General features: G+C 37.0%; 1 protein-coding gene across 4 annotated transcripts in view; it reads right to left on the bottom strand.

Annotated features, from left to right (window-relative positions):
• Positions 1 to 23,288, bottom strand: part of Nalcn (sodium leak channel, non selective) — a 291,122-nt gene that overhangs the window by 121,667 nt on the left and 146,167 nt on the right. For all 4 annotated transcript variants that reach the window (XM_005374037.2, XM_013515982.1, XM_005374039.2 and 1 more), the window contains exon 13: positions 893 to 1,030. In XM_005374037.2, coding sequence (XP_005374094.1) covers positions 893 to 1,030 — 138 coding nt within the window. The remainder of the gene's footprint in view (positions 1 to 892; positions 1,031 to 23,288) is intronic.

Genomic DNA, 23,288 nt, shown 5'->3' with positions numbered 1-23,288 from the left:
AGGAATAATTTTGTAAAACATTTTGCCACTCAATAAATAGTAGCAGTTGTTTTTATTTGATCGCTTCAGCTAAAGGATAACAACTGAGATCCCTAACTTTAACCTTTTAGAATAATATTAGAGAATAGGTTTGCTTCTTACATATGAACAAATTTATTGTATGGGGATGAACATTTGGTGTTAGAAAGACCTGAGAATATATTCATTAATGTGTGATAGGCTAAATTTCTTATTCTTCTCTCTTTGCTTTTAATAAGAACATACTGAGTAGAAAAATCTGTCTGTGTAGCAGACATTAATTTTTTCTTGACTTTGGTATTCACTTTCTTATGCTTTTACCTTATTTGCAGCTATGTGTTTCATTTCCCGTGTGTTCCATGCAGTGGAACATGGGACAGAAACACTGTGCTGACTTCTGATTAACTGGCTGCATGCTAAGGTCCCCAGCTTCTGTCCTCAATTTAATTACAGCTGTGAAAAGTATGCAGCGAAAATGAAGAGATGTCTTTGCATGATAAAAATGTAACAGTGTAGTTTGAGTTCGATCCTTAGATTACCTAGGTGTGAATGTTAAGGGGTAGTTAATCACATGTGTGGATATGAGATTTTCATTTTGTTTTGTTTCATTTTCTCTCATGCAGACAGTTGTACCTGCCAGAGACAACTTCTAAGTTAACAAAATCTGAAAGCTAGTTTCTCAAGTACTTCTTTGATTTTTAGAAATTTAGAATAAAAGAGATTTCATCCAACTGGGCTACTCTGTATTTGTCCTTTGGCTTCGTTTTAAAATTCATAACTGGTCAAATATCTGCTGGTGCTCATCCCATTATGAATTTCAAAATATAGTTAATCCAAATGATACAGTCAAGTCACAAAGAAATGCTAAGCTCACCAGGGTGGCAAAGAGATGATACAGAATGAAGTAGATGGCAACCACTGGTGCCCACATATGTCCCACAGCATTTAGGGTTTGGTCCATGACGTCCACCCATCCTTCCTGGGTGAGGATCTGGAACATGGACATAAATGCCTACAGAAGGAAAGAACAGAAGGCTGAATTACACACAGCTTCAGATTTGAATGCAGTTTACAAGCTGTCTACAGTGCTCAGCTGAGAACTTTGATCTCAGTATTATTGATTCTTACCCAACTGATAAGGGCAAGAACAGTTTTGATGCATCAGATGGGAGAAAACGGAGAACAAAGATCTATAAGCATCACACCTAACAGCTCAGGATGGAAAACTAGACTAATTGTCTTGAACTAAAATTAGCCTTGGGGTTGGGGATTTAGCTCAGCGGCACAGCGCAAGGTCGTGAGTTTGATTCCTGGTACCAGAAGAAAAACAAAACAAAAAACAACAACAATAAAAAATAAAATTAGCCTTGTTGGTTGTAAATACTGTTCAGAAAATTAAAAAAATCAAGATTTTTTGCTTCTTTGGCTTCCATTTTTTTCCCCTTTCAGCATGTTATTTCACATTCCCAACAGGTTATTTATTCGTTTTTGCTGCTGCTAAAAGAAACATTATTTTTATAGTGAATTACATTTGATTGTCTGAAGTATGTGAGAGTAATAACCTTAAATTTACTTTTATAGTACCCATTTGTCAAATTATTTCAGCTATCATATTAAAAACATGTGAATCTTTTAAAAATAAATACTTCTAAACTAGACTGTATGCTGAGCAGTTTAACAGAGACACATTTTCATGATTTAAAAAATAAAAGTTTGAAGGCACAGAGTCAAGACCACAGAAGGAGCCACGACCAAAACACCCAGGGTGTTCCAATAAAAGCCAGCCGTGCGACAGGGCTCACAGTCTTCTGCAAAGGTCTTTGGCTGGTTCACTTTGACATGTTTTCCTAATTAAATATATGATTATTTATGCATCTCTTACACAAGAATGTGTATATATCAGTGGTCAGTAAATTCTCCTAATGAGACTTTATGATGCAGTTTGGGAAAAGGTCCTAGTGATTCTTTAAAAGTGTTTTTATAGGTTTTAGTACAATGAAGACATACACTGAAGTACTGGGTATTCAGATTCCAAGAAGTAAGGTCCAAGATAATAAAACATGGACTGAGGCCAAGATAAAAGATTTATTATATTGATAAGATCTTAGAGCTCAAAACACCTTAAAGATAATGTAATCTGATGCTTTCCCTTTGGAGATAAGAAAAGCTAGGCTCAAAGACGATAACTGATTAGCCCAAAGTCAGTCTATTAATTGGTGGCAGTAACAGAGGTAGTACCCAGGCACTGAGTACTTAGGTGCTGTTTAAAATCCTATAGCTTGTGTTCAGTGAGGATCTACCATTTCCAAGATTACTCACACAGTAGCCCTTTAGCACAGTTTCTCTTACTGGGGGCTAAGTAACTTTTTCAGAAGTGTGACTTTCACTGCTCAGAACCTAATGCACTCAGTTGAATAAAAGAGCAATTAATTGTTAAATGAATATTAAACTGGGAGATAAGCTTTTCTACTTGCCCTATGTCTCTGTTTGAAGCATTTAACCTCTCCTTGATTTACTTTTTCCATAATCTCATTATCTTACAAAATGTTTTTGTTCACAAAAGTGTGAAGTATGTTGTAACTGTTCCCAGGATTACCTTAAACAATATAGACTTTCCTTGCCAGGGTTCCTAAGAGAAGGTCATTCTTTGCAAAAATAAGTTTTAACTCCCTCTAAAAATGCTTGAGATTTTTAAAATACATCATTTAACCTTATAATTATGCCAGAACATATTTAGGGCAATTATTTTATCAACATTTTTTTCTGTCAAATATTTATTAGTAAATGTAGGCAAGGAACACAAATTTCAAAGACAAGTAATATAAAAATACCAAATTGCTTATATTTTCTTCAGAAAAGACGTGAACTGTGTGGAAATGTGTACATTCTAGTCTCAACAGTAGTACAGAAGCATCCAAATGTTCACCTGTATGTATAAAAGCAGTTCTTCTGAACATGGCTTTCATTCCCCAAAAAGTGACAGGAAAGCTCAACAGGAAATCCAAAAAATTTATTCATGGTACCTAAAGATCAAAATTGTAGGTCTACCTTTCAACTGTCTTGGGCACAAACTAACTACTCAATTATTATGGGTTTAGTAAATGCCCAGGAATACAGAGCTATGGGACTGTGATCTGCTCTTATGAGCTAAGCAAGCAAGGCAAGAACACCAGTGTTATCCTAGGTATTTTTAAGAGTCTTAGGGGAAAAGAAATAATTTCTGCATAGCTCAACCACCCAAGTACATACTGTGAACTGTATTCGAGAGCAAAGCTTTCTGTCAAAATGGGATTTGTGTTTATAGCTGCTTACATGAATACACCAGTGAAAGGTAGTGCCATGCAATACTTCTATTGTGTGCTGAAAATGAATTTGTGTCTTGCTTGAAGGATGCTTTAGTTTTGTTAAGACTTTATCCAAAAGTTTCAGTTCAACTGATGGTTTGAGATTGTGACTCTAGTGCACTTATTGACTTAAATTGTATAATGCCCATGCTCGTAGAGGAACCTACTTAACTTATTTATTCAAATGAGGATCACTAGTGACTACTAAAAGTTTGATACGTTGGAACTGAGATATGTAAAACATGGTTGCTTCTCCTAAGAAATTTATAACTTGAGAGGAGAAGAAGGTGATGAACATGGCCAACTCCAAGAAAAAATGAAGAGTATGATGTACTAGAGAAATATGAGAAAACTTCCATATTAGATAACTCAAGAACTATTTTGACAGAATGATGGCAGTTGATCTTTGAGGGAAGGTGAGTCTCAATGGTGGGAAAAGTAGAATTGGACAAAAACCTAGAGGAACTTGTTCCTCTTGTCTGAACTACCTATTTGTTTGTTAGCCCAGTTTCCTACCCTGTTGAACTTTTTCCCCTGAAGTGTTTCCCTCAGCTATTTATAAATTAAGCAGAAACAATGATTTGTCTGCCATATTGTGTAAAGTACTTCCCTATCCATTTCTGGTATTTTTGCATACAGAAATTTTCAATGTTTATATGGTCATTTCTTTTATTTAAAGGGTTTTGTTTTGGTAAATAAAATTTCTTTCACATCAAGATCAGACACAAATTTGCCCATGGTTTTATGCAAATTTTAGTTTCTTCATTTTATTATGCTGAATATATTGAAGCTGAAACAGCTGTTTAAAGGAGCTTAGGCCCTACATTTATTTCAGCACACATAGTGACAGTGATTAACTTTTGTTTTTTTCTTTACACTAGGTGACCAGGTGATTCAGAGTATTTAATAGGATAAATCTAGCCTGTCTTCACTGATTTGAGATGTCCCTTTTGTCACATATCAAGTGTACATTTACTGTGCTCTACAGACCTTCTGTTATCTGTCATTAATCTACTTCATTTCCAGATTACCTAATAGTTTTAGTAACTGGTAGTGTTATTAGCCTTTTCCCATAACCCTTTATTATCAGAATTTCCTTATTTATTTTTATATGCTACCCACTCCCCCAAATCCTGGTGTTTTATTCACTTAGGTCACATTAGATTGTTTAACAAAAAATTGATAATGTTCTCAAATTATTTTTAACCTAAGAAAAAGGTATTTATTTCCATTTTTTGCCTTCAATTATGATTCTGAATGATGATATTTTGTTATGTAGCTTCTGTTCATTTCTTTTTAAGCTCATGTTTGATGCTATTTTTCAAAATCTTAAGGTAATATATGATTGAAACATTAAGTAGTAAAAAAAAAAACCTTTTGTGAATTACTTAGTAAAAAAACAAATAACAGTTTTATGGTTAAGTGTCTGGGTTCCACTTTACAGAGGCCACGATTTTTAATGTTGTTTCCATGTCTAGTGGCACTATCCATATTCTTATTCACTATATCTTGTTCAACCACTTTGACACAAATTTCTGTTATGATATATGAAGATTTAATTTGAGCATAACATCCTTCCCTACTTCTTTTTCCACTCCCAAATGTTGCATGGAAATCTCTCTCTCTTGTTCCAGCAGAGCACAGTGGCTTCTGATCTCACTTGTAAAATGATGCTATCAATCTTACCACCCACCTGTTTGGGCCCAAACTTTAACTTTTCCATCTTTTGTCACTCACACCTTTCCGTTCTCCAGTTTGATAATATGTTTTGTTTTACAGTCATAACTCTGTCTTCCATGCTTCTCACCATGTTGCCAACAATGAACTGTTATTCAATATGTTGACTATGAAAATACTGTTTGCTGTTGAGCCAGGTGTTGTTCTGCGATTCTGTTTTCTCCTTTCAGGCTCTGCTATTATGAAAGGTATGGTACAAGAAGGTAAATGCTCAAGATTAAACTGAATCTTTTTCTTACTTTCCACTAGCCAGAATATGACCAAATTTATTTTACATTATTTAAACTGTCAGTTTCTTATAAAGATTTTGATTTGCCTTTGATTTTGTTCTGTATGAAGATTTTCTGTTTTCATGTTTCTTCTGTAATATTTTCTTTCTTCTACCTCAGAGAGCTTCTAGACTCTCAAACATTTTACCTATGCTTTGGAATAATGTATATTCTCATGTTATTGCTTAGAACTTCAAGTACCTAGAAACCATTTCTCTCACAGGTACTTTCTTTGGAGTTCTCTTACCTCTTCTTTTCATTGCTTTCCAAACACCTTCCATAGTGCTCATCATTTCCATTTTCAACTTTCATATCTCTATCTCTCATTCTGTCCACTGTAGTACTAAAGCAGAAAAAAAATGCTTGCTTCCAGACAGGAGCCTCTGCCCTTCAGTCTACCTCTTCCCAGCCTTCAGTAAACCCTTTGCTCTCTGTTAAGTTTCTGAGTCCCTGAAAAGATGCAACTTGTTGTCCCTCTTCCCACTATATGCAAAGAAGGTGAAATTCAGTGTAACTTTTTGTCCAATCAACTGATGGCGATTGCTCTGTTTTTGTGCCTTCCACTTGGTTATAAACCCTATAAAAATCCTGCTCCCTGAGAGCTGGGGGCTTGGCTCTTTGGCGAACCATCACAGCCAAGTCTGCCTCCAATGCTGCTCGGTTTGTTTGTCTTGGTCTGCCTCTGCCGCAACGCTTATCATGAACTGTTAACACACGGAGCTGCAACCCTGGCTGTCACAGCATCAGAGGTGCTCCCAGAGTCTCACCGCAAGTTACCAGAGTTCTGTTTCAATTTGCCCAGGGTTGTCATCTCTGTGTTTCACTGTCTCAGTACGAAGAGAGGCGTTTGCAAGGAAAGAAGTACTAGCTCAGGCAGTGGATAGTGAAGACGGAGACATCAGATTTCAGCTGCTTCTCCAGTGCAGGCAGATTCAGGGCTCTTTGTAACATCAGAGGCCACCAGTCCCAGGCATTCACTTCTGCTAGCTCCCTATCCCTGGCCTGCCACTGTTCTCACTGTATGGGCTCCACAAGAGGACGCAGGCTGTGGAACCCTCCTGGCTTCCATCCTCCGTACTCGGGGAAGTTCCCATGCACCCATCGTCCCTCTGTCCTCAGCCTACTCTTCCCTCACAGCTTCTGTTTCCTTCTTTTCATACTTTCATTATGACGCGTTTTTGTGTTGGGGAGAGAATTAGTTTTCAGAAATTATGATACTTTTGCTTTGCTCACAAGTTTTCTTTCCAGCTGAGAAAATGAAAATGGTGAGATGTAGCAACTTATCTTGCTTCTGGAACAAGTGACTTCTACACTTGAGGGACTCTTATCTTTTTTCCACAGCTCTGCTTACCCCCCACCTGGAGTCTTCTCAGATGGAGGGCCGTGACTACATATTTTGAAATGCTTCCCTCAACTTTATTTCTTCATAATTTCTTCAGAAGAGAAGTCTAGGGGATGAGCCTCAGGTGTTCTTATTTTTCCATATCCTCTTTTTCTTCCACTTTCTCTATCCTGGTAGCTGCTACTCAAAGAATGTGATAGAATATCATCACCTTCCTTTTCTGTGATTATGATGGTATAATTTTTTCAGCCTGATTATTGGTTGTTTCATTCTCTCCCTTGGGTTTGTAGTAGAAGAATCTGTGGTTTTGCTTTATTTTACTGTTTTATCTCTCAAAGCCACACCTCTAAGTATAAATAGGGGCAAAGGAATTTTGAAAGCACTTTACTTACAAATGCACTTTTATCATCATTGATAATGACATAATCTCACATGAGTTCTCATTAGGCAGGTGAATCACTGTTCTACTGCAGGTGCCTACTTGCTGTTAATTGAGCCCAGGGTGAGCTGTTAGATCTGTCCAATCTCTGTATGAAGTGATCTGTAACAAGCAACTCTGCCCTTTCAGGGGAGAACTAAACCAACCAAAAACTCTGAAATGTCTCTCAAATGGAAACTACAGAGAAAAATCACATTGTTGTGAGTGGCATCTGGAGGTGAATGAATGAATGGTGACTGGCCACGTAGTTGAGCAGGAGCAATGGAAGGGGAACTACAAAGTCAGAGTTCCAAGTGCACTGATGTTCCAAGGTAGCATGATCTCTGAGTGAACGCAAGTTTGGTGGGAAATAAAATGAATTGAATAAAGAGATTGAAGTGATTTTCATCTCATGGAGGAGAAGGGTTTTGAAGATCACTGGCTCAGCTTCTGATTTTCATCAGAGTGGATGATATTTCATGGGCACACAGGAGCAAGGCAAAGGGCAAGACCCAGAGAGCAGAGGGTAAAACTGTAAGAGGAGTGTGAAGAGCTGAACATCACAAGGGTGGTCTAGGATAGCACACATCTGGAAGCAGAGCACGACGGTCTCTGAGTTCCTGACAGGGCTAAAGTCCCGTAGTGTGGAGCCCTGAGGGCCACTGCCAGTCCTCCTTGGGCTCCTTTGCTGGTTTCCCCTCAGTTTCCTAATCTTGAAGACTCTAGTATCATCCTTGGATCTTTTTCTTGTCTCTGAACACTGACCAGTTTATCTCACCTATTTTAAGGCCTTAAAATATCATCTATAAGCTGACAACATCCATATTTGCATTCTAGCCACTCTTCTACAGTCAGCCCCACATCTCCACGTGGATGTCTAACTGGAATCTCAGGCACTTGATTCCTCAAATAACTGTGACCTAGTCCCAAATCAATCCTTCCTACCCACCTTCCTATCTCAGAATATAAAGAATGCATTCTTTGAGTTATTCAGGCCAATGGCCTGTAGGATACCTTTGGTCTTTCTCATTTCCTCACATCATACCCCTAATCTGCCAGGAGATTCTGCTAACTCCAACCTTAGTTCTTGGTCTCAGCTCTGCATTTATTTATCTTCTGGATTCATTGGTATTACTACTATAATAGCTAATTATTTTCCCTAAGTGGCGCTGTGTTTTGGTGTTGTGTTTCTTGCTTACAAACTAAACTTGGGAAACTTACACAAAAATAAGCCCACCCTAGAGAGGGAAAGGGAATAAACAAGTATTTTCACAGTTTCTCTTTTGTCCTGTGCTTGCTGAACACTTCTCATATGTAGGCTGGGCAATGTCCCCTTGACAAGCTTCCCTGAGGACCATGGAAGGCACAGGCCACAGTACTATGGCAGAGATTGAACCATTAATGACAGAAAATCCTTTCTGTATCAAGCACCAAGGCTCCATTTGTGACCTACAATCTCTGTGACAGACGTTCTTAGAGTTAGGTGCAGGCAAATCAAGGGTGTTCCCTGATGCCAGAATAAGTATGCTGAAAGTGTTTATCCAGGCTTTGCAAAGTAGTCCTTAATACATTTTAAAAAATACCATGAATGACACTTGGAATTTGATGGCCTGATGCATATTTTAGGATTTTTGTACGGGTATATATCAATTTAGGTTAAACACAGTCCAATATTTAGAAAAAGTAGAACAGGTAAACACCTTAGGTTATGGCCTATGTGCAGCAAGAGGAATACACAGCGGGATCCCATTTGCAATATGCATATGTAGATATGCTTTTGTGTGTGCAAAAAATTCCTGAAAGCATATTCAATAAATTAATAACTTTGAGAAATGAAAAGGAAGAGAAAAAAGAATAAGGGAAGGGGATAAGTAGACTTTCTTTTTGAACTTTTTAAAAAGTGGCAGCTTTGACATATAATTTGACATATAATTCATACATAAAATTCACCTTGCATAGTGTACGGTTAGGAGATTTTTAATTTACTTGAAGAGTAGTACAACAATTACCACTATCTAATCCAAGATCATGCTATCATACCAACAAGAAAGTAAACACTCACGGCAGTCGCATCTTATTTTTTCTTCTGCACCGCTTGGTTGCCATTAATACTGACTGTTTCTACAGATTTGCCTATTTTGGCCACCTTCTTTGAATGAACTCAGACTTTCTGTGGCCAAGGTCCACCCACAGTGTGGCAGGTACCCGCACCTCCTTCCCCTGTAGCGTCCAATATCACTGGACACATATATCACACTGTGTCTGCTTTTAGTATTTGTATTTCTTTCATTTTTTGGCTATTATGAATAAAGGGGCTATGAATGTCTGTGTATAAGTTTTTGTGTAGACATATAGTTTTGTAAAGTTACTTTTTACTTAACACGTTGTTTTACTGTTTGCATATAAACACGTGCAAAACATGCATTTCTTTTTTTTAATATACATACTCAGTATCTGTAAGAGGTGGTGAGGATAACAGCTCACATCATTCATTTGCAACTTTCAAGTTACGATGCAGTTTGCATCTTTTTTTCCTTATCGTCAGCTAGCCTCCAGCCTCTTTCTCTACAAAAGATTTGCTTTCAGAACGAAATCCACTTGACAACTCATATATAGTAGTTCAACCATGTACTGACAGCATCCCTGCTGTGTCTTACTACCAGGCAGTCCTAAAATAGAATTCCCTTGATGGCATTCACTGAGTGCCAAAGTGACATCTCCTTTGGTTTTAATTGCCTTAATTACTCACCTACTCACTCTCCCTGTTTCTTCTTCCCTATTCAAATAGCAGTAATTTGTAGAGCAGCTTATCTTCTGAAAACCCCGAAACCCCATGATCCTTGGATAGTTTGTTAATTTTTCATTGCATTTTGTTATTTTAGAGTCTTCTATTTAAAACTTTTATCATATTTAAAATGATATTGTCCTAAAATAAATGTTGGATTTAAATTTGGGATTACATTTCTTAAAAAGTACATCGACTGACAAAATCATAACTGGGTAATTGACAAGATGATAATCTTATAGTGATTTAGTAATGGAGAAAAACCATTAAAAGGGACATGTAATGTATTTAAAGCCCCGGAGTAAACAAAAGGTCCAAGAGTCATTTCTTACTGTGGCTAAGCTGAATTGCACTGAGATACAAATACGATGGGTTTGAAATGTGGAGTACAAACACAGCATGGACATGGGAGATCCACTGGCATTAGCCATTCCTTAATTCTAAATCCTTCATTATCTGGTTTAGGTGGAATTCCATAACCATCAATCCAATTACGTTCTTCCTAGCTCTCCAAGCCATCTCCGTCTTTTTATTTGCGAAACTCTCAGGAAAAATGCCAGCTTTGAGGTGACTCTAACTCTTCCTGGCTGCCCTTGGCTACCCAGCTGCACTGAGCAGAAAGTTACCCCAGGGAGACATGCACTATCAGCCAGCAGCTTCTCCACACTTCTTCATTTGATCCAGTTTCTGGCACCTGTAACTCAGCTCTCACTCTCCAGAGAAAATGACCTTCCAAGTAGGCACAGCGGGAAGACTCATGTTAAGAGAGAGGCAGTGGCTGAGCACAGAGGTCCTGATGCTCTGGGATTCGAAGAGCAGCACAGCAGAAAGTCCGGTATGCTTGGACTATAGTCACTCGGCCCCCATTTGAGATTAAATTTGAGATTACCTTGCTGACTGACTTCATTGTGGCTTTAAGTAAAACCCACAGCCATTCTAAGCCCAACCTTCCTCAGATTCACAATCAAATTTTCATTCTGCAAAGATGTTTTGGGAATCAAAAAACACGTGTGAATACTATATAAACATTAAACCGCTACATATATAACATGTAAAATCGTAATTTAACAATCTGTACTAAAAAAATTGTGCCATGAAAGACAATTTTCACAACTTTGGTTAAAACTTCAGAATTCCTATATATTTTATACTTAAAACTTTTTTGTTATGTACAATGTGATTCTTTTTTTAAAATAAAGCTCAAGAATGATGTAGGACAAATTTTATTTTTAAGAAAATGTTTTCTTTAGGTGCATAATTTGGAAAGTCTGTTTTTTTATGAGATCAGTTTATTTTATCCTAAGACATCTTCTGGCAATAAGTGTCTACTGCTTAATGATCTATTAATTGATAATGACAGTCATTTGAGAAATTTTGTTTTCAGTGTATTTTCTAAAGATCAGATCATATATCTTAAAATTATAGGAAAAAAGTACATAGAATGTTTTGTTACTACCTAAATTGTACTAAATTACCTTATGGTGCTGACTCTTTTATTGAATAGATGGTGTAAGTCACAGAGTTGCAAATAAACTATAAGTAAGGAGCTCAGTAAACTAGGTGCTTTGCTCGGTGTCTTACATCCTCATAGAGACTGGAATATTAAAACAGTGGAGCACTTGCTGAATTGGGCTGGTGGGTACTGTTCTGCAGGTTTTTATTATTATTGGTTTTAGGATGATAAAGTTCTTGCAGCCATGGGTACATCTCTCTGTGTATATAAACTCCTTTTAATTTAGATATCTATTGAAATAATTACCTTTGTGTTAATTCAGTTGAAGTATTTAAAGTATCAATATCTTATTAAAATAATTACTCTATTCCTATTCTTAGTGATTTAGAAGAAAATAAAGTGAAAACTGTTGGTTGCAGTTAGTTCTGTGACTGCTTTTTATATTGGCAAGAACTGTCAAATAATTCTTTGCTTCCTTTTGGAAAATGAACCCACATTATTCATTTTATTTTATAATTCCCCACATATACAAGTTGCCAGGCATTCCACTTAAATGAATAAAAGGGGAGGTTGTTTATTTGTGAAAGTTTAAATGACTAAGTGTGTTAGTTTCTCTCATTGCTGAAACAAAATACTTGATGCTCAAAATGAAGGAAGCAAAGGTTTATTTAGCTCACAGTTCCTGGGGTTTCAGTCCATAATCAGCTGGCTCCAAGACAGGGTGGCTTTGCAGAGAACAATTCACGGCAAGCAGAAGACAGCAAATTCAACAAGCAACCTTAAAAGCGTCTTTCTGCCTCTTTTACACTCTGGACTGCTGGGATTAGGATGGTACCAAACTATTCAGTGAACTGATCACACGACCTTAATCCCATCATGACACACTCCAGATCCAGCCACCTCTGAAAAGCCCACCCCCTATGATTGCATGAGGCTTTGGAGGGACATCCAGACACAAATCATAACACTAGGGAAAAGTCTTATTGAATCTAGACTAATATAATTGGCCTTAAATGTCAAAACGAACTTGAACATAGTTAGAATCAAAGCAAACAACAGAATATTATGCCTATTCCAGCAGCAAATTACTTTAAGTAAGGTGTACACTTTAGTATAATTTCAAGAGTAAAAGAAAAAAAAACCACAGAAGATAATTTCAAAAATCCAGTGACTCTTTTTCTAGTCACAAAAATATGTGTAGGTGTATCCAGCAGCATCTCTTCTCCCCAAGGCCCAAAGTAACCTTACATGGAATGCCATATATATATATTGGTTGCTTTTTGTTTTTTGAGACAGGTTTTCACTATGTAACTCAGGTTGGTCTTGAACTCTCAGAGACCATCTTGCCTCAGCATCCTGACTGCTGGGATTCCAGGTGTGTGCTACCATGCCCAGCATAATGCCATATATGATGTAGCAAAAATCATGGGTTTGTACAGTCTCCCAAGATTTCTTTTCAACAACTAATATGGAAAGAGAAACTGAGCCAGGAAACATATCTGAACGGTGCTTTGTCCCTCCCACTGCAGCTAGGTGTCCATCTTTTAATCTTCTCCCAGGATTTCTTTTCAACAACTAATATGGAAAGAGAAACTGAGCCAGGAAACATATCTGAACGGTGCTTTGTCCCTCCCACTGCAGCTAGGTGTCCATCTTTTAATCTTCACAGTCACCCCATGAAGAGGTTTATGCAGAAGTGTTCGAGCCCGTACCAGAGAGGGAGAACCCAGCACAGGGTCTTTTGTTGATAATCTTGACCTCACAGGTAGCAAATGTCACTGGTGTGGTCCACACCAGGATCTGCTGATGTCAGACCTCTGCTGTCCTTCGGATATTGGAGGCAAAAGCCACTTTAAGAGCTAAAATTGCTGATCTCTGATCTCTTCCCACTATTTAAATCACAGAGATAAACAACATACATGCTTATTCTAAGCAGTATTTAAAACATTAAAGTCACCTTTGGCACAGTACTAAGTACATATCAGAAACTCCATATTTATGCTCCACCAATTAATGAAAAAATAGCTACCTCTGGCTTTTTTGTTCTTTGCTAAAATCAGCTCTACTCATTAACACTTTTCACATGAAAAAGACATATATAACCTTTTCATTTTTATTAAAATCTAAAATTATAAATACATTGTCTAAAATATTTTAGCAATTTAAGACAAAGTTCCTTCATGATAGCCATTATAGATGATGAAAAACATTAAGACCAACAAGGTGAGCCTATATTTTTCCATTAACAATCTTTGTTGCAAAGCATGATATTTTTAGTTGAAAGGTGCACTTCCCTTCTCACCAATTATGTTAAAATAATTTTGAAAGGCAACTACCTAGCTGACAGAACAAACAGGTGTGAAAATGAGAGTTGGAGATTTATGCAAATAGGGGACTTCTGAATTAATGTGCCTCATAGAACAGACTGTCAAGTTTCTTGGAGTATTTTTTCCCTATCTCTTAATTAATGATTTTGCTAATGTCAGTCATATCAAATTTTCATAATATAAATGATGTATTTCATTGGCAAATATGTGCCGTAAGATTCCAGGTGAAAGTTGATATTTTACTTTGGGTGCAATCGTTATTTATTAACAACACAAAACAGACAGTGTTCCTAAAAACACAGTCGTGTGTTTTATTGTTAAGTAAGCTGAGGATTAGTTAAGAAGACTTTGTAACTAAAATACGAGAGTTTGCACAGAACATTTCACTGTGTTCTCTTACTGTTTGTATAGCCACATTCCATAGCGAGGTTTTTCCATTTAGCTTTAAATAGAAAACAGCTTTGGTCAGAAAAACGCTTATGTTTTTGCATATGAAAATAACTATATTTTAGACATGAAGTTTTCTTACCTATTATTATCTCTTCTTATAAATATGGATGATTTTATCTGTTTATTTATTTGGGTCAAATAAAAAATGTGCTTAATTTAAAAAAGTATCACATGTGAGATTTTGTAAAATCATGTCCAGTTCCTGCCTTCCTTCCTGTACATTTTAACCTGTGACACAGTATCCTGTATAATTAGCTTAGATTTCTCTTTACTAAGTTCACAAAAAAATTTAATGAAAATTATATTGCAAACAAATTCAAAACTTTACTTTCATTTTGACAATACTTTTGAATATTCTTATACCATGAAAATAAATTTCATAGTTATTCACAAGTAAATGTTTAACTGAAATAATTTAACTTTGATAAAACTGATTTTGTAAGTCAAAAATGAAAACTAACCTCACGACAAGAACAATTAACATATTCCTATATTTATATATATATTCTTCCTTTAAAATTTTACCTGTGTAGGTATATACTATTTTAAAATTATTTTTTCTCATTGATATGTACCTATAAATTCACAGTTTTGCTTTTTTGTGTCTTTTTTTGCAGCACTGGAGATTAAATCAAGGGACTTTACATTAAGCTATTTTTAATGTTAAGACAGGATCTCACTAGTAGTTAAATTGCCCAAACTGGGTTTGAACTTGTGATCCTCCTGCCTCAACTTCCCACAGTGCTGGGATTTCAGGCCCATGCCACCACGCTTGGCTCAATCGCAGTTTTGTATCTGTTTACCCACCTATTTTCATTCTTTAAACTAAGAAGCTATTCACTGTAGAAAGTGTGAAAAATACTAAAATGGTTAAAGAATGAAATAAGTTATTATGCCCATTTAGTTAATATTTTATCTAAAGGTAGTGAATAAGGTATCACTACCTCATTCATGACCTACTTCATTAATTTTGTAAAGAAGACTCCTTTATGACTGTGGAATGTATCATTCTATAATGAAGTTTATTCAGAAATTTCAGTATGGCTGGGAATTAAGGTAATTTGAATCTACATGGGTAAATAGTGTAATAAAAAGCATTTTTTGAAGATCAATCTTTGTATGCTGGTTATATTCTTAGACATTTCTAGAAAGGCAGTTACAACATCAAAGACAAAATATCTTTCAGTGTTCTCATATATAATGAAAAGGTGAGGTCCAGAACAGTTACACAGATTTTCACAGTCACATGCAGCATCTCAGGGTACCTATGTTTTTGGCTAATGATGTGCATCAGTTAACAATAAAAATAAAAATGACAAACAAGCCTAGTCCCTTTCATATGTTCTTGCTGATATGAATAAGAAAGTGCAGTTGTATCTTCCTAGACTCCACTGTTTAAAGAAAATATTTATGGTGATTATGTTTTATTTGTTTTAAGATCCAATTTACCTTTCTTCTTTATAATTTATTCTTTTTAGGTCTATATAGTCCATCCAAGATTAAAGAGTATGTATTTTTTAGCTCTATATTTGCATACTTCAAGTGTCCATGTTTAATTCATCAGGAAGTTATTTTGGTCCATAGTATGAGTATATAGTATTCTCAACTTGTTTAATATTAATTAGCCTTTTAACCATTCATGGTTTCTTTGTCATATGATGTTTTAATGAACATATGGGTTTCATCTGTTTTTTAACCATAAATTATGCTCTTTTAATTATTGTAGCCTTAGATATTGCTTTTGCTGCTTCTCACAAATTATTGGTAATGTACCTCTCTGCTTCTTTGTAAGTACCATCTGTAAAATTCCTTGATGAAGTTTTCTTAAGATTAGGTTAGATGAACATGGATGTCTATGTATGTGTATGTGTACTGTACTCTGTGTAACTATGCGAAGTTCTTATTAGAGGGTCTCAGACACTGTGTTCACACAGTGTTGCATCTAGATGTTCACCAAGGTTTCATGGGCTCACAGGTAGAGTTTTGGGGAATGACTGGATCATGGTATGTGATATTGGATTAGTCCATTGAGTGGTTAAGCCAGATATGGGCTGGATGATGGACTCAGTGAAAAGGGAAACCCCACCCTAGTTGATGGTGGCATCAACCAATAGGCTTTCAGCTTTCTGTTACACAAGAATAATACATATATTTTTACTTTTTTTTTAGTGGAAGGTTGCAAAGTCCTAATTAAAAAGAATATCCTAAACAGGAATTGGGAGCGATTTTTAAAGTTTTAAATAATAAAACTGCATAGCCAATGTAATATGGGAATTAATAGTTGGGGACATGCAAACAAGAACTAGTATGGTGCCGTGAGAGGCAAAAATGTTCTTCTCTGAAAGAGCACACTCCTGGGCTCAATGAAAGGAATACAGGAATGCTTTTTCAAGGGAAAGAGTCATTCTGATAAGTGCCATGCCCTGGACCAACGAAGTGAACACACAGCAGGAAAAGATGGCCATTATCCTGTGATTCATACAGTATTAAAATCTCCCTTAAAAGGAGGGTCACAGGAAATTACTTTATCACTGTTCTGCCAATGAATAACCAAAAAGTAACACCAAGAAAGAGCAAAAACAGTACAAAACAAAACAAAACAAAAAACCCCAAAACCCTTGCAGAGGGAGGGAAATAAAGTTATTTTTGAGACTCTCTTTTACAAGGGTTACTTCAAAATTTGAATCAAATTGCCAGTTTTGATTGGCCAGTCATGTCTAGGTATGGATAGCTATTTGGTCTAAAGCCTCAGATGGACCCGGTTCGTGAGACTGTGAAACATCCGACACAACAGTGGCTTCACAGAGTACATAAACCCTACCTCCAAAGATGACTGTGGGTCTTCAACTGGTCATAAATTCATCTTCGGTCAATAAAAATGAATTTTATTCAGGAAAAAACACTCGCTCAGAGAAATCACATGTGACCTTCCTCAAAATAGCTCTGGTATTCTCCGGGAAATGAAATAAGCAAGCTATAGGAAAACTCTTCAATGGCGCGCCTGTGCCCCAGGCCAATCTCTGCAGGCCTACACAGCTGGCTCCAGTCCACCGCGGCAGCCTTTCCCACGCATCTCTCCATGTCTCTCGTGTTCCTTGTCTCTGGTTTCTTATTTGATTTCCTACTTACGGGATGGCCTCGGTCCCCAAGCCTCTACTTCATATTTACCTCTGAAGTTTTGCAGACCGACTTCTTTGGAAGCAATGCCTTCCTCTTATTAAGATGGCTAATACTTGGGAGCAGTGGTTGGGCATATATAATGTTCTCATTTTAAAAATATCCCTCAGGACTTATTTGATGTGGCTGTCAAACTGGGCATATCTGCCACAGTCAGCTTTGGCTGGGTTGAGTTCTAACTGAAGGTTAATGTTGAAAAGACACAGCACAAAAACAGAAAAATAGAATGCTTTGATACAAAAATCCCACTTAATACACTTTAGCACAAAGAGGTCTAATATGTACAATGGATAAGCATGCATTCAAGTACACACAACTGGGAGGAACATTTACAGAGAGCTACGGGACGCAAACCAATGTAGTGAATAAAATGGAAAAAGCAGTTATCTGCAAAACAGTGAGAATCTCAATACTGCATTCTCAGTAAAGGATCAGGACAGAATCTCCCTCTTAAAATAATTTTTCCTCTTAAAATAATTTAAGCCAAAGCTTAAAATACAAAATTGGAGCCAACTTATAAGATACAGAAAATGCAGTGACCAATCAGGTATGAAAACCAAAAGGCCAAGAGCGCTCCAACAGAAAAGTCTTGCGACAGCATGCTTATACTGTCTAGTCTGGGATAAGGGACTTGAGTTCTTCCTTAGGTTCTTCACTCTGTTACAAAAAGGGCAGTGAGGACATCTGTTCTGTCTGTGACCATAACTCCCTTACACTAAGAAGGCTGATGCAAATGTAAAAACAAAACTGGTTTATGATTTAGTTAGTCTTCACTGAAAATGGTTTATCAGATACTTTATGGAAATGTGTGGAGTGGTACAGCAGATTGGAGAGTGACACTGCTGAAAGAGTCCACTGCTGGTATACAAGAGTACACTGCTTTTGTAACAGACTGGGGATACAAGACTTCAAGAGGAGGCAATTCCTTAAGCACATGGTGAAGTTGAGGATGAAGAAGAACAACACTGGGATGGACTGCCATACACTGTACCGTACAACCCAAATCTGTCCATCCTAGAACCTGCCCATTGCATGAGAGAATGAACATTACTGTGTAATGTTTATATATAATATATATACACACTGTTTTGTACAGTAATGACAGCCAGTGAAAATATGACTACATGCACTCATATAGACAAATCTCACAAATGTAACTTTGAGCAATTTTCAGAAGAAATAGTAAGTATGAGACAATATAAAGCACATATCAATTATGCAAAAGAGACATGACTTTCAGTTGAGGTTTATATACGCACTAAAAACATAAATGCACCCATGACAGGAACTTTCAATTCAGAGAATGAGAAGGAGAAGAGAGCGATTTGAGAGAAGCACCCGAGAACTTCAGAACTACTCTGATCTGTGTGGCACAGGGATGAGTCTTACTGTTACTGCTGTTATGGTTTTGGGTATGTGTGGTACTGGGATACAGCTCAGTGCCTCACACATGCTCGTTAAGTGCTCTCCCACGGAGCTCTGCCTCCAGGCTTTGTTTTATCATGTGTGGCAACTTTAACATGTCTGAAATATTTCATGACAAAATTAAATCTACAGATGTATGGTAAAACAATGAAATAACACTAACTACTTCAGCAATGTTACTTTGGAAGATAAACCTTGAATGTATTAAAGATGTGATCAAGTATATGAAAAAATGCAGGAGCAAGTTGTGTCCTCAAATTTCTCGGTAATTCTTTTAATACAACTAAAAGCATAATTAGTCATTGTGATGGCTGAAAGGAAACAGGGAAATTTATAATTAAGTGTTTTATAGCATTTTTTGCTTTTGTCACATAATAACTCTTTTGGACGTGATTTTATAAATGAAAATTCAACAAAGCAAGTAATTAGCATTTAGAGAATGCAAATTAAGCAAACCTGTGGCAGTAAATAACATTAAAATGCAAGTACTTCATGTTACAGTGATAGCATATTACTTATAAATAAAAACTAACTTCCCTTGTACAACTACAAAACAAATGTGGCCTCTTTATCATTTTAATGAGGAACAAGAAGGACTAAAGATATTGAATTAGTTAAAGATGTATAGCAACTGTTTACTGTACTTATTTCGGTGTCTTATAGGCAGGTGCTCTATGCAATAAATGTAAGGAAAACTGAGCAAAATCTCAGTGAAACCGTGTTTATCAACTTTCATGCAAAAACTATGGGAAAACAAGTGATTTGTTTCTGCTACGGAAAGTCCGTGGCTGTTCCTGCTTATGCCAGTCAGTGTGATGGCCTATACAGCATGTTCCATCACGAGAAGTTAACCTGAATTGTCCTCATAATACAATTTATTCATCCCAGCAAAAGAGGAAGTCTTGGATATTGCCTTACAGCAGGATTCAATTGCACTTGTTATTTCTACTTAGCAAAGTGTCTGTTTGGTTCAAACTAGAATAGAAAGTTCTTGACTGGGAAAGATAAAGATGTTTTATTGAACTCGGTGAAGGTATCATTCTCTTTTCCTTTTCCACTGAGAAACATTCAAGCACCCTTCTGCATCTGTGAGGACTGTGTGCTGGTGTTCTCAGGCTGTCTTTCTCTTTGACTCATTGCTGCTTACTCTTTAGGGATCCGGAGGGACACAGGAAGGTACAGTACTTCCAACTGTGGTATACCTGCGTGTCAGTGTAGATGGCACGTGACAGGAAGTGGCCTGGCCAAGGTCAGGGACAGCAGGAATCTCTAGCTCTGTGCCCAGCCGCGTGATTCCTGTTTTACATATATCTATCTGGGGACTCGTGGAACTGGGGGAGGGAACTGGGGTCGCATGCACCTCGTGAGAGGAAGTAAGCACCAGAACTTTTTCTATCATGTCTACTTACACATCCTGTTTGCACAGGGAATAAGGAGCTTTGGAGACAGAGAAGGGTCTGACCCATGTAGTGTTTTTTATGGTTTTTCCCCAGCGCTCATATGACTAACCTAAATCAGTCATTGCAGTTGCAGCCATTCTGCCAGGGGTTGGGAGTGAGCTTGTTACCCAATCCTTCCAAAGAGAGAGGAGTACAGATTTACTGGGGGGAAAGAGGATGAGATTGAGGGAAGTTTTCTCACTCCTAAGAAGGAGGCCTGGGGAGAGAAGATTCTTTCTTTCTCAGGATTTATCATGCAGCCTGGCAGAGCTACCTCCGTTTTGCTAACCCATGGCAGAAAGATGTGCAATAAACATCTGTATCACTTTGTTAGGCATGCTATAATGGTGCTGCAAATTGGGTGGCTCATGGTGACAGAGCTGTACCTCCTCAGGGTGTTGGCAGGGCTGTACTCTGATGGCTCATGGGGAAAATCCTCCCTTGTGTCTTCTAGCTTAAGTATGTATCTATAATCCTCAGTTTTCTTCAAATTAATGGCATGGGCTGCTGTGTCTTCACTTCCACTTCCCTTTGTATCTGTCTGTGTCAAAGGAACACCAGTCACACTGGGCCGCTTTTCTCTCCTCCTTCCTCCCCACTTCCTCCACCTCCTTCCTGGTTCCCTTTCCATTTGCAAAAGATCTGTTTCCCTATTTCCTATTATCTATATTTTATTTCTCTCGTTACTTATATTTAGGGTTCCTATGGTCACAATGTGTATCCATTTTCCTACAAATGATTAAAGTTTACCCTTTATGACACAGTAGTACTCCATTGTGTGTAAATACCACACTCCCTTAATCCATCCGTTGACAGATATAGGTTGCATCTGAGATTTAGCTTTTGTGAACTGTGCTGCTATAAACATGGTGTGCATATGTTACTGTCATATGGTATGTTTAGCTCTTTCAGGAAGATATCTAGCAGGGGAATAGCTGGGTCAAATGGATTTCTATGTTTAGGTTTTTGAGGAATCTCTTTACTGATCTCTATAACAGTTGTACTAGTTTGCACTCCCACTGATAATATATGAGAGTTCCTTCTCCCTGCTGCCTTGTCAGCATTTACTATTTGATTTCTTGATGATGGCCATTCTTTCTGGAGTAAGATTAAATCTCAGGTGTTGTTTTAATTCGTGTTTTTCCAATGGTCAGCAATGTCAAGCATTTTTCCACATATATATTTGTTTGTACTTCTTCTTGTAAGAAGTTTGTATTTATTTTGGTTGCCTACTTTTAGATTTTTTGGGTCATTTAGTGGGGGTGAGTCTAACTTTTCAGTTTCTTATATATTCTGGATATTAATCCTCTGCCTGAGAAATAGTTGACAGTTTTTCCCATTCTGTAGGCTATCTCTTTATTGTGTTGGTTGTTTTATTTGCTGCACAGAAGCTTTTTAATTTGATATGATTCCATTTGTTGATTCCTGGTATTATTTCTTGTGTAACTGAAGTTTGTTCAAAAAGTCCTTGACTTTGTCTATGTCTTCAAGATTTTTATCCATTTTTATCTTGCAGGAGGTTGCTTCTATTTTAAAATTTATGTATTTTGCTGGGCATGGTGGTGCACACCTGTAATCCCAGCACTGGGGAGGCTGAGGCAGGAGAATCCTTGTGCATTTGAGGTCAGCCTGGGCTACAAAGTGAGCTCAAGGCCAGCCTGAACTGCATAGTGAGATCCTGTCTCAAAAAAAAAAAAAAAAAGAAAAATTATATATTTGATCCATTTTGATTTTAGTTTGGTACATGGTGAGAGAAATGGGTTTAGATTCAGTCTCCTCCATGGGGATAGCCAGTTTTCCAGCATCATTTCTAAGGAGTCTGTCTTTCCTCTAGCATACATTTTGGCTACTTTGTCAAAGATCAGGTAGCTGAATGCATCTGGAGCTGTTTCTGCATCTTCTAATCTGTTCCACTGACCCACATGTCTTTTTTTTGCCAGTATCATGCTGCTTTTACCACTGTGCCTTTTTGTAGTATGCATTTATAATTTGCAGTCCAGGATTGTGCTGCCTCCTGCTTTTGCTGTTGTTATCAAGGTTGTGTTTTTGTTTGTTTGTTTATTTCTTTGTTTTGCTATTCTAGCTCACTTCTGGTTCCATATGAATTGGAGGATCATTTTTTCTAGGTTTACATGGAATGCTATTGGTATTTTGATTGAGATTGCATTAAATATGTATACCAATTTTGAGAGTATGGCCATTTTGGCAATATTGATTCTGCCTGTCTAGGAATAAGGGACCTCTTTCCATTTTCCGATTTCTTCTTCAATCTCCTTTTTCATAGTAGTATACTTTTCATTGTAGAGATTTTTTGCTGCCTAGGTTATGTTCATTCCTAAGTATTTAATTCTTCTTAATGCTACTGTGAAATGTATTGTTTCCTAGTTACTTTTTCAGTAAGTTTATTATCGATGTACAGGGACACTACTGATTTTGTGTATTGACTTTGTACCCTATTAAAATACAGAATTTGTTATTAATTCTATGTGTTTGGTGGAAGTTTTGGTTCTTCCTTGTACAGCATTATTTCATCATGCAAATAGTGATAATTTGACTTCTTCCTTTCCTATATATATCCCTTTTATTTCTTTCTCTCATCTCATTATTCTGGCTAATGTTTTGAGAACTATATTGAACAGGAATGGTGAGAATGGACACCCTTGTCTTGTTCATGATTTTAGAGGCAAAGTTTCAGCTTCTTCACATTTAATATGATATTGGCTATTGGTTTGTCATAGGTGGCTTCTATCAGATAAAGTCTTTCTATACCTATTTTTCTTCAGAGATTTATCATGAATGGATGTTGATTTTGTCAAAGGGGTTTACTGCATTAGTTGAGATGATCTTGAGATTTTGTCCTTGCTTCTGTTAATACAATGTGTTAATTTCCTCATTTGCATATGTTGAACTATCCCTGCATCCTTATGGTGATTCCTACTTCCTCATGGGTATGATCTTTTTTTGATGATTTGTTGCATTCCATTTGCCTGTATCTTGTTGAGATATTTTGCGTCTATGTTCATTCAAGAAATTGGCTTGTAGCTCTCTTTTTTGTTCAGGTTTCTGGTTTTGAGATCAGTGTAATGCTAACTTCCAGGAAAGGC

The sequence above is a fragment of the Chinchilla lanigera genome, unplaced genomic scaffold (assembly GCF_000276665.1).
Source record: "Chinchilla lanigera isolate Chin_1 unplaced genomic scaffold, ChiLan1.0 scaffold00003, whole genome shotgun sequence".
Lineage (NCBI taxonomy): Eukaryota > Metazoa > Chordata > Mammalia > Rodentia > Chinchillidae > Chinchilla > Chinchilla lanigera.
The sequence above is the reverse complement of the archived record's forward strand: the minus strand, read 5'-3'. Positions and strand labels throughout refer to the sequence as shown.